This window comes from Scyliorhinus canicula, chromosome 1 (genome assembly GCF_902713615.1).
Source record: "Scyliorhinus canicula chromosome 1, sScyCan1.1, whole genome shotgun sequence".
NCBI classification, from domain to species: Eukaryota; Metazoa; Chordata; class Chondrichthyes; order Carcharhiniformes; family Scyliorhinidae; genus Scyliorhinus; species Scyliorhinus canicula.
Window position 1 is genome coordinate 216,555,458 of NC_052146.1, and position 12,638 is coordinate 216,568,095.

A 12,638-nucleotide genomic window follows, 5' to 3' on the forward strand; every position below is an offset into this window, starting at 1 on the left:
GACCGAGACAACGAGGCCGAGACTGAGACAACGAGACCGAGACAGCGAGACTGAGACAACGAGACATCGAGACCGAGACAGCGAGACCAAGGCAACGAGACCGAGACAGCGAGACAACGAGACATCGAGACTGAGACAACGAGACCGAGACAACGAGACATCGAGACCGAGACAGCGAGACCAAGACAACGAGACCGAGTCACCGAGACCGAGACAACGAGACCACGAGACCGAGACGACGAGAACGAGACAGCGAGGCCAAGACAACGAATCCGAGTCACCAAGACCGAGACATCGAGACCGAGACAACAAGACCGAGACAACGTGACCGAGACAACGAGACGGAGACATCGAGACCGAGACTGAGACAACGTGACCGAGACAAGACCAAGAAAAAGTGGCTGAGACATCTAAACAAGACATCGACACCGGGACAACGAGACCCAAACAGAGACAACAAGACAGCGACATCGAAACGGAGACAACGAGACTGAGACATCAACACCAGGACCTAAACAGACAAGACAGAGACATTGAGTTGGAGGCAAAGACAGCGAAACTATAAGACCAAAGCAGACAAGACATTGGAATCGAGACCAAGACAACAAGAAATCAAGACTGAGACAACGAGACCTAGACAATGAGACCAAGACAAGGTGACTGAGACATCGAGACCAAGGCAAGAAATCGAGACTGAGACAATGAGACGGGGACCCTGAATGAGGCAGTGACCAGTAGCGGTATTGAGATTGATCTTGTGCTGAGACCCTCTGGCCTTGTCGAGCTGTCACTTCCAGGTTCCATTCAGTATTGTGAAGTAGCTGAGGACCTGTTGAGACACACCCTTCACCTGGAGCAATGAAATTCAATATGACTGGGAGCATCCACTTTGATAATATGCTGTCATTTCAAGCAACTGTTCAATCACACATGAGAAAAGCCATCAGTTTACCATAAATATTGACAAGAAGGTCTAACTCACTCCAGCCTTTGTTAACCACACTCCATCCATGTTCTCAATGTTATGTAGAATGTCTCAAGTTGGACAAACATGGACCTTCAGTAGAATGATACAGGAGGAGACCATACTGCACATTGTATCTCTGCCAGCTCTTTGAAAGCATATTCGATTAGTCCCATTCTCAATGCATAGTCCCGCAAAGGGTTCCTTCACATTTTTCCCAATTCCCTTTGTAAAGTTGTGATCAAATCTATTTTTACCTCCTTGTTCAGAACTCAGTGTGTAAAAGTAATTCTCATCACCTCCCCCCCCCCCGCCCCCGCCACCATCACCACCCAGCTTCTTTTGTCACCTCACTTGCCACTTTCTCCTTATTTACTCTCTTAACCCTTTTCCTGAGGTTACCCCCATCTCCCCTTAACCTTCTCTGCTCCAAGGAAATCAAAGCCCAGTTCAGTAGATGCGGCCTTCCGACCTACCTGAAGAGGTCCAGGAAGGAGTCTGTTGCTTCTTTAGAGGGGAGTGTGGCGCTGACGGCTGGGATCTTGCTGTGCCCAGTCTGGCTGTGTCCACCGGGTTTGATGATCAAGCCCAGAGTCACTCCGAGTGCCGAGCCCATGAGGGTGGTGAGGGCAAAGTAGAGGATGGCTCTGCCCCCCAGTTTGCCCAGGGCTCTGGTGTCCAGGCTGGCAGCCCCGGACACCAGGCTGCAGAACACCACCGGCAGGATCACCATCTTCAGCAGCCGCAGCAACAGCTCCCCGGGGAAGGCGAAGTAAAGCAGGTGGGTGCGGGAAATGTGCAGCCTCCTCACTCCCAGACCCACAGCCAGTCCGAGCAGGACCCCGGACACGGTGAAAATCACCAGCGAGTTTCTCCTCAGGAAAGACCGCACTTTCGCCAGGGCGGAGGCTGTCCGCTCGCCTCCCGCTTCTTTCTCAGAGCCCAGGGCAGCCAGCTTGGCGATGCTGCAGGCTGGCCGGCCCTTCACTCCTACATGCCCATTGGCCAGAGGCTCCTCTGCTCCTTTCTGCATCATGCAGCCTGTCAGCAGCGAGCTTGTCCTCAGACTGCCCGAATCCAGCAATGCTTCAACATTCGAGCTGCGAGGGGAGGGGGGCGAGGCTGTGAGATGATGCAACTACCTCTGATCTTGCCGCTCACTGCTGAGAGAAGCAGCAGGAACCGTCCATATGCTCAGATTGCCAGGCTCTGGGCAGAGAGGCGGGGCTGCAATCTCCCAGAGCAGGAACTTCAGAACTACATCAGCATGTTCCCAAAACAGCTCCAACTCAATACTTAACAAAAGCTGCCTGTACCAAATGAATGTCTGACCATCCTGGAGTGAGAATTCAGAATACAACTCAACCTGGGAGATACACAATGAGAGTTGGGGCTCCCTCTCCAGCAGACAGAGAATTGACCATGAAGGTTTCTTTAACACTTGTTGCTTTTTTAACACCACGTTGAGCCAGTTTCACCATCCACACTCCTGTTTATATCAGAAGGCAGAATACTTTCAAGATGCAAAGTTGTTTCAAGCCTGCTGAATACAAATTAAATGGATTTCTTTCTGAAAAGGGCAGGTTGAGCTGAGGAATTTGACACATGAAGTGTGGTTATTAAGTGCACTTTCTAAAGCTGCTGTCACTTTTGCATCTACAATACTGCTGATTGATTATTTTATCTGACATTACTGTTAAATATACATTTTAGTAATTGGCGATATATCTCTGCTTTAATGTGAAATAATAGTCCAGATTCATTTTTGCTACACCTATAACGATTTCATATGTAATAGCGCAGAAACAGGCCATTTAGCCCATCTCTGCCCACTTTTGTTCAGTTCCAACCTTCTCGTTATCTCATTCCTTCTATCCCTCTCTCCCTCATGTGTTTATCCAATTTCCCCTTCAAATACATCAACCCCCACCACTCCCTGTGGGAGCGAGTCCCATATTCTCCCCACTCCGAGTGAAGATGTTTCTCCAGAATTCCTGATTGGATTAATCAGTAGCTATCTAATATCATTGGCCTCTAGTTCTGGACTCCCACAAGTAGAAATGTGATATATAAGACACATCCTTTCCAATGGTTAAACCATCTTTCCCCTTTATCCACACCCTAACCCTGGGTTTCAGCTTGAAAACTCCCACTGCACTGCCTCCAGTGTTTAAATCACTTTTTTCTTTGCAACAACAGCACCAACAACCTTTACTGATACAACCTAATAACCTAGTAAAAGATCCCAAGGTGCTTCACAAGAGAGATTATCCAACAGAAATTCACACCAAGCCACATAATAATTCATCAGGGAAGGTGATGAAAAGCTTGGTCAGAAGTTGTTTTAAAGGAGGAGAGGAAGATAGAGAGATTTAGCAACAAAAACTGGATGCACTATTTAATATAAAGTCTGAACAAAGCACAATAAAGTTTAATTATCTCCTTTGATTTAGGCTCTATTCTATGCAGTTCAACAGCCAATTAACTTAGTTTAATACTAAACACAGATTGGGTGACCGCTTTGCAAAACTTCTTCATTCAGTCTGTAAACTTATTTTATAAATTTAGAGTGCCCAATTCATTTTTTTTTTCCCAATGAAGGGGCAATTTAGCGTGGCCAATCCACCTAGCCTGCACATCTCTGGGGTGTGGGGGTGAAACCCACGCAAGCACGGGAAGAATGTGCAAATTCCACACGGACAGTGACCCAGAGCCGGGATCAAACCTGGGACCTCGGCGCCGTGAGGCAGCAGGGCTAACCCACTGCACCACCGTGCTGCCCTCAGGGGCTGGTTTAGCTCACTGAGCTAAATCGCTGGCTTTTAAAGCAGACCAAGGCAGGCCAGCAGCATGGTTCAATTCCCGTACCAGCCTGCCCAAACAGGCGCCGGAATGTGGCGACCAGGGGCTTTTCACAGTAACTTCATTGAAGCCTACATTTAGATCGAGGTTGGTAAAACTCTGAGGTCTCTCTAGGCTTCATGCTTAATTACTTGACTACCATTCTACCATACCATTGACTACATAGGGGCTGGTTTAGCACACTGGGCTAAATAGCTGGCTTTTAAAGCAGACCAAGGCAGGCCAGCAGCATGGTTCAATTCCCGTACCAGCCTGCCCAAACAGGCACCGGAATGTGGCGACTAGGGGCTTTTCACAGTAACTTAATTGAAGCCTACTTGTAACAATAAGCAATTTTCATTTCATTTAATTTCATTAATTCATTGAGTATGCTTGTCAGCTGGTTTATGAGGTGTTCTTTACAATTGCCTGGATTACATCTGTCATCACTCTGCCCAATCACAAATCTCGTCCCGCTCATTCCAGATTGACAGAATCTTCCTCATCTTCTCGAATATCACTGGGTCGGCAGAGCTTCCACCCAGACAGACCCCAACAGAAACTCATGCCTTTGGTTGGAACCCCGCTTATCCAGGCTCAAGATGATTTTCCAGTTCTGTCATAGCCAATATACAGTGTGACTGTGGTGCTGTCTTTGTGGGAATTTGGAGTCACTAAGTGATGCTTGTTGGCAAGACATATCTGTAGAGCTGGACTCAGCTGTGTTAACCTCCACAGTTCAGCTAACTTGCCAACATTTAATGCTCCACATCATTAATGGCTGCTTGGCCAAATTACCAAAAGACTCAGAAACAAGAAAGGGAAGAGACATAATGGAACTGGGAGTAACAGTTTGGTAATTGTATGTTGCAAGCTCTTTGCTCAAGTATCTGTTGTAAGATCCGTAAAGTTACCTCTGCATTCTGCTGCATAAATAGAAACAAGTTGCCAATTACCCGGTTCGAGGTCTTTGTATAATTAATGATGATAACAATTACCAAGGACAATATTTGTCTTTAAAGCTGATGTTTTGCAAAAGTTTTCCCAATGAATTTTGGAAATTTAGTTTAAAAAAGCAGGGTGAAGTAAGTGTATCCCTCTCGATTAGAAAAGGACTTGCTTCCTTTCCCCTCACTGAGGTTCTGCCATTTGTGTTAGGAACTGCTTTGGTTATGTACTCCGCTACTCTCCTGCCTGCCAGGATTCATTCTCCCACTGAACTATTTAAATATTGAACTCCCCATCAACAAACACGTCAGTGGCAGCATGGAAATGAGGGTGGGCTAATTCGAGGTGGTCACTGTGATGATATGTATAAGCAATCATGCGTACAGTGATAGATACGACCTCCAACCAGCAGGTAGCAATAGAGAATAACCACGTCACACTGTTACCACAGGGAGTCTGGAGATAGTCGTAGTGGATAATCACATTTGTAGTAGCTCTTAGATAATTTATAATAGTTAGTAGATTTTTTTTAAATTTTAGAGTACCCAATTCATTTTTTCCAAATAAGGGGCAATTTAGCTTGGCCAATCCACCTACCTCACTGCCTCACGGGACCGAGGTCCGAGGTTCAATCCCGGCCCTGGGTCACTGTCTGTGCGGAGTCTGCACGTTCTCCCCGTGTCTGCATAGGTTTCCTCTGGGTGCTCCAGTTTCCTCCCACAGTCCAAAGACGTGCATGTTAGGTGGATTAGCCATGATAAATTTCCCTTAGTGACCACAAAGGTTAGGAGGGGTTATTGGTTACGGGCATAGGGTGGGTCGGTGCAGACTCGATGGGCCGAATGGCCTCCTTCTGCACTGTATGTTCTATGTTCTACCCTGCACATCTTTGGGTTGTGGGGGCGAAACCCACGCAAACATGGGGAGAATGTGCAAACTCCACACGGACAGTGACCCAGGGCCAGGATCATGAGGCAGCAATGCTATCCACTGCGCCACCGTGCTGCCCCTATAGTTAGTAGATTTTGATAATATTCTTATGGTTATCTAACCCACGTTTATTGTTGAACAATAAACCTTTAACGTGTCACGAACAAGGTGTTCTCTAGTGCACTCATTCTGACTGGCCAAGCACCAGAATGTAACAGCCACCCGCTCCAGTTCTGTTCTCATTTGTTTGTGTGAGAGAGAGTGGGTGTGTGTGAGAGAGAGTGGGTGTGTGTGAGAGAGAGGGAGAGTGGGTGTGTGTGTGAGAGAATGGGTGTGTGTGTGAAGAACAGGCAAACGCAGGTCCAAGACATCACCCAGATGAAGATGGTGAATATTTGAAACAAAGGATGATACAGCAAAGGAGGCCATTAAGCCCATCGTGCCTCTGCTACCTCTTTGAAAGCACTGTCCAATAATTTCCACTCCCGACTAATCTTTCCCTTATCCCTGCTATTTTTCCCCTTCAAGTATTTATTGAATTCCCTTTTGAAACTTATTATTGAATCTGCTTCGATTGCCCTTACAAGCAGTGTGTTCCAGATCACAACGCCTCGATGTGTAAACAGAAATTATCTCTGGTTACTGACCCTCCTGCCATTGAAAACCCTAACCCAATCTATCAAAAACTCTCATTATTATAAGGGTATAAAACCTCCCGTTAACTTGCATGGAGTAGGGAGTAGTTTATAAAGAAGAGTGCAGTACTGTATAGAACGGTACAGTTTTATTCACATACAACATTTACGCTGATGACATAACTTTATCATCAAACCGCAGTGTTCATCTCTAGACCACAGAGTGACTAGGTTCAGTATTATCAGCAAGGCTGTATTATCACTGAGGCTGATGCAACATTTCAGTTGCGTTACTACAGCAACATAATTTGGCAAAGGAAAAGGAAGAATGCAGCAGTTTGGTACCGTTTAACTACAAATCATTCAAAAGTAACCCAGTCAGGTCAGAGTGCAAAATGCGAAGACCAAAGTGATTACTTTATCAAACTCCCGGGGCTAGATTCTCCATTCGGCAAAGCCGAAATCGCATTCGGCGACCGGCTGGAGAATCCAAGTTTCCCACCAAATCGGGGGCGGCACCGCATTCGCAATGTTCCATCCCCTCCAATGCGGCGTACTCTAGGAGTACTCCGCGCCACGTATCGACAGCCTCAGGATATTGCTTGAGGCCCGCCCCGATGCTCCGCCCCCGACCGGCTGAGTTCCCGATGGCGTGGGTCTCATGGTCTCACCTGTCGGGAACTCGGCGTGGCGGCTGCGGACTCAGTCCACCACCGCCACAGTCGGGGTAGCGCCGGTCCGCGGACGGGGGGCATTATTCGGGGCTGGGGGCACTGTGGGGGAGTGGTCTGGGGCTGAAGGGAGGTACTATTTTGCGGACCGTGTCTGCAAGCGGCTGCTGCCATTAAGCACGGCGCAACCGCTGCAGGCTGCCGCCATGTGCATGCGAGACCACGGACGGAGCATATCAGCAGCTAGAGCCGGGTGCTCTACACTGCCAGCATGCTAGCCCCCAGCAAAACGGGGAATCTGTGGCCGTTTTGCGACAGTTTCCACCGTTCCCACGCTGGCATGGGGCCATAGCCCCATAATTGGAGAATCCAGCCCCCCGAGTGGAATCTGATCAGGAGGGCTGAAAGCTGCTCAGCGCGGAAGCGGAGAATGGGGCGTCACATCCGCGATCGGATCCAACGCCTTCCTGCGATTCTCCGCAGAGTGGAGAATCGCCACCAGTCGCGCGAGCGCGGTCGAAGTGACGCCAGTCAGGGGCCATTGAAAGAAGCCCCCGCTGCGATTCTCCACCAGCAGCTGTACGTGTTCCTGCCGGCAGGTTCTAACATGGTTCCACCTGGCGGGCACTCGGAGTGGCAGCTACCACAGCTGCCCTGTTGGGGGCGGGGGGGATTCGTCACCAGGGGGTCCTCCAGGATGGCCAGGGTTCCGATTGGGGGCCACTGATCGGTGGACGCGCGTGATCTGGGGGGGGGGCTATTTTGTGGGGGCCGGTCCGCTACGTGGCTCTGCCATGTTGCGTGGGGCCGCAAATGCAGGCAGCCGCCGCGCGCATGCTCGGACCCGTGGTCAGAAGTGCAGGGCCCCGTATGGGCATCCGGAGCTTTGAGGAGCACCCCCCCCCCCCCCCCCCCCCCCCCCCACCATCCTGCCACCTCCAGGTAACTGCTGGTTTCGGCCTCAGTGGACGGGGCGCAGGGGAGCAGTCCACTGTCTGAAGATCCCAACAGCATCACAAATCTAATGGCTGCCGGATGCAACCGTCACTAATTGGGTAACAGCTGCTGGTGGTCTGATCTTTGCCTCCAGAAGATCACTTAGAGAGAGGGAGACGGCCCAGCACACAAAAACCCTCCACCTTCCCGCCTCCAAGAGACCAATAAGATTCCGTTTTCGTCATTGCAGTTGTCGCCAGAGAGAACACATCAGAATAGGAGTTGAGTTGAAAGGTGACCTGAGAATAGAAAAACGAAACACTTGATAACCGGATTGAAAGTTTAGTTGAGTGGTTCTCAAGCTTGGGTGAGCAGGGAGATTCTGTGGGGCTCTGTGAAATAACCTGAAAGTGCTTGGCGAGCAGGTGAAGCCTTACAGGTGGGCAATGCCCATGGCACCAAGGACAGTGCTCGGATCTCATCACGCCATCATGTCACCATACAGAGCTGCCTGCCACCCGCTGACTGGATTGGGGGCAAGCCCCATGTGGAGTGATAGGGCAAATAACAGAGCTTGCAGCCTCTCAACTCGGTACATGACACTCTAGGCAGCAGAAAGCTATCAAACCAGTCTGACACCATCCTTCATTCACTCTCCCAGTCAAGCTTTTCCCAGACAGAGGAAATGAATGGAAATGAAGCAGAGTCCTATTTTGAATGTGTTTAGTGGGGTGTTTCTCAGCACTTGCAGGGCCAAGAACGACCCCGCCATTAAACAGGACTCTGCTTCAATATTGGGTCTCAGCGAGGAATGCCCTGCCAAGGGCGCACTTATTCTCATTTCCTACAACTACTGAGTTCAACTCGGTAGTGCAAGAAGAGGTTGGGGCGCCATTTTTAAATGACTACCCAATCTCTAGATCCACCACCACGGCCCCCGTACGCCCCACAAAGCCCCAACTCATCAATTAGAGGATTCTTGAGCCCCCGCACCCCACCTCATAAGGGCAGGGCACCCCGGGTCCGATCCCCAGCGCAGGCAAGATGTTGCCTGGGCACCTCGGCATTGCCAGTCTGGCATCTTGGCAGTGCCCATAACAACTTGGCAGTGTCACCTGGGCACCCTAACATTGCCAAGGTGCCAGGTTGGCAGCACCATGCAGCCTGGGTGGCACCGTGCCCAGAGCCCAACCACCCGGTGCCTCCGATCTCCTGGGAGACATCCCTAACTGCCGGTACGCCTGGTCGCTGTTTGTGGAAACCAGCCCTAAATGGCGCCCACTCGGGGTCTCCGAGGCGAGGCGGTTAGGTCCTGTGCCTTGGCTCACTCCGGCGCGAACATATTTAAATGAGCTTAACCGCACACTTTAATATGCAATATATCAATATATCAATACATCCAATATATCTGGATCTCGCCGACTGAGGGCAGGATCCAGATCTCGACGCTTTGTGACGTGTCGTTAGGTCTAGTGAAGCGTAACGAGAGTTGTAAATATCACGAGAGGTCTCTCACGAAATTTATCGGCCTCATCACGTCCCGAGTCGGATGGCTGTTAGATGGCTCCCAGGGTAAATAAATCTTATTTTTAATTCTACTTGGGTTTTAGGCATAGCATTCCAAAATTCCATCCACTATTCCCTGAAAAAAGAGCAACGTTGGCTGTTGTCGGGAATGATTTAAGAGATTCACTGTCAAACATCACAGCAAGAATAGACATGTAGTGAGAAACAGGCGCACCCATGTACGAGTTTGCTACCAGGACTTGATGGTCTGAGTTATAAGGAGAGGTTGGAGAGGCTGGGACTCTTTTCCCTGGAGTGTAGAAGGCTTAGGGGTGATCTTATAGAGGTCTATAAAATAACGAGGAGCATAGATAAGGTAGATAATCAACATATTTTCCCAAAGGTAGAGGAGGCTCTAACTAGAGAGCATAGGTTTAAGGTGAGAGGGGAGATATACAAAAGGGACCAGAGGGGAAATTTCTTCACACAGAGGGTGGGGAGCATCTGGAAGGAGCTGCCAGAGGCAGTGGTAGAGGTGGGTTCAATTTTATCCTTTAAAAGACAGTTAGACAGTTACATGGGCAGGGTGGGTATAGAGGGATATGGGCCAAATGCGGCCAAGTGGGAATAGCTTAGTGATAGAAACTGGGCGGCATGGACAAGTGGGCCAAAGGGCCTGATCCATGCTGTAAACATCTATGACTCTGTGACTCGAACTGAAATTTGTAAATAAATAACTTATTAAAACACTTTTAAAAATAATTTCACAGGATGTGCGCATCGTTGGACAGGCCAACATTTATTGCCCATCTCTAATTGCCCTTGGAAGGTGGTGATGAGCTGCCTTCTTGAACCATTGCAATCTCTCAGTTGTTGGTACACGGACAGTGCTGTTAGGGAGGGAGTTCCAGGAAGCACTATCACATTGTGTATTATATCATGTAATTTAGTGGGGGTCCGTGATTATTAATCCATTTGAACAGGGGGTCCTTCCACCAAAAATGATGAAAACTGATTAAACAGGTCATGGTTCTAAAATTGGGATAAAGCACTTTGGGCGTCATCAGGAAACTGGACACAAATTTTCCAAAATGATTCAGGAAGGGAGGGTCCAGGCATGTGGAAATTCTGGGAAGAGCTCCAGGGTAGCAGTGGCAGGGTGACAAGTCTGGCAGTTGTTGGGTGCTCGGAGAACACATTAGAACTGTTCAACCTCCTGCTGCCATTTCACTGAGCTTGATTAAAACATCCCCATTCTTACCCCCACCATAGTAACCACAGCTACTCTGATTTCCATAGCAACCACAGATTACATTGTGTTTCTGTAGCAACCACATCTGCAGCCTCTTTCAATGGCTGAATAGTCATTGGATGGCAAGTTGCATGTGTGCCAGAGGAGGAGGGCACATTTGTACAAGGTGAAGTCTGAAGGAAGGATTTTGTTTCCTGGGCACACGGTTCAGATTTAAAGTGTGGACGGGGATTTAAAACACCATACAGCCGATTCCATCAGTAGCAACGCTTGTTGAAACCGTTACAGGTTTTGAGTATGATGCATCCTCAGTAGCTCCTCACGTATGTAGTCACATTTCTCCCTCCTGCTGCTTCACTACTGTTTCACAAATAAAAGTTATGACACAAGAAGGATAACGTGATAGGTAAAGACGGTGCTGGTTCAACACTGAACCCGGATCGTTGAGCCTCCTGTCACACTCTGCTGTACACATTTATGCAGAATGTTAGAAAAATCTGAGGAGACTAGACAGACATCCACAGAATGGTGGTTCAGCATGTCACTGATCTCAGAACTGAATTCAGGAGGGCAAAAACTGGAGAAAGTCAATTAAACTATGTAAAATCACTAAAAATCAGTGCCTGCCTGCCTACAGCTCCAGGTAAAATGATCATGTAAAATTATTGATAAATCCATCAGCGTTAGGGGGCATAGGTTTAAGATGCGAGTGGCAAAGTTTAAAGGAGATGTATGAGGCAGGTTTTTTACACAGAGGATAGTGGGAGCCTGGAACTCGTTGCCGGGAGAGGTAGTGGAAGCAGAGATGATAGTTACTTTTAAGGGGCGTCTTGACAAATACATGAATAGGATGGGAATAGGGGGATTGGGGGCTGGATTCTCCAATCCTGCGGCTATGTCCGCAGGATCCGTCTGGTCTTACGACCAGAAAGTTGTTGCCACCCCGAACCGATCCCCTGCGACCAGTGGGGGGCTAGCAACCGTGCAGCATAAAGCACTTGGCTTTACCTGCGGATACGGCCGGAGAATAGTCTGGTCCTTGGCTGCGCATGCACACGGCGGCGCCTGCGGCGGCTGCACCGTGCAACATGGCGCTGCCTGCGTGTGGACCCGGCCTGCCAAAAACTGCCCCGCTGTAACCAGCCTCGCCACCCCTGGACAAGCCCCCACCCCCAGATGAAGGTCCCCCGGCCAGCGGAACGGCTCCCACCCGACTGTGGGAGCGCTGGACTCAGTTAGCAGCCACCATGCGATGTCCCTGAACGGTGTCGGGGACTCGGCCCATTGGGGGCGGAGCATCGGGGGAGGGCTTCAGGTGACGTCCTGAGGCCGTCCATACGGCATGCGGCGGACAACCGCATTTTGAGGGAGCGGAGCATCACAAAAACGTCGCCACCCCAATTCCGGCATAAACGGGGATTCTACCGGACGATTGCCAAACGCGATTCCGGCTTCAGCGATCGGAGAATCCCGCCCATGGTCCCCGGACTGTTAGGGGGTTTTAGTTTAAACGGGCAGCATGGTCAGTACAGGCTTGGAGGGCCGAAGGGCCTGTTCTTGTGCTGGAATTTTCTTTGTTCTTTGTTACTTCTTACTTTATACAAAATAATTTCTCTCTCGGACTGAATGCGGTGTTTGGTAGCCAGAGTAATAGAGAATAATAATAATCTTTATTATCACAAGTAGGTTACATTAACACTGCAATGAAGTTACTGTGAAAAGCCCCTAGTCGCCATATTCCGGCGCCTGTTCGGGTACACTGAGAGAGAATTCAGAATGTCCAATTCACCTAACAGCACATCTTTTGGGATTTGTGGGAGGAAACCGGAGCACCCGGAGGAAACCCACGCAGACACAGGGAGAACGTGCAGACTCCGCACAGACAGTGACCCAAGGCAGGAATCGAACCTTGGCCCCTGGCACTGTGAAGCCACAGTGCTAACCACTGTGCTACA

At 49.4% G+C, this 12,638-nt stretch overlaps 1 protein-coding gene across 2 annotated transcripts in view; it reads right to left on the reverse strand.

Moving 5' to 3' along the window:
* Positions 1-2,137, reverse strand: part of slc1a4 (solute carrier family 1 member 4) — a 65,576-nt gene extending 63,439 nt beyond the window's left edge. The window contains exon 1 of one of the 2 annotated variants that reach the window (XM_038807478.1): positions 2,107-2,137. Coding sequence is in view for 1 of the 2 variants with exons in the window: in XM_038807467.1 (XP_038663395.1) it covers positions 1,441-2,000 (560 nt within the window). In the remaining variant the exon portion in view is untranslated. Of the gene's footprint in view, positions 1-1,440; positions 2,077-2,106 lie in introns of those variants that run through there. The other variant, XM_038807467.1, reaches the window with a different exon arrangement.
* Positions 2,138-12,638: the final 10,501 nt, after the last annotated feature.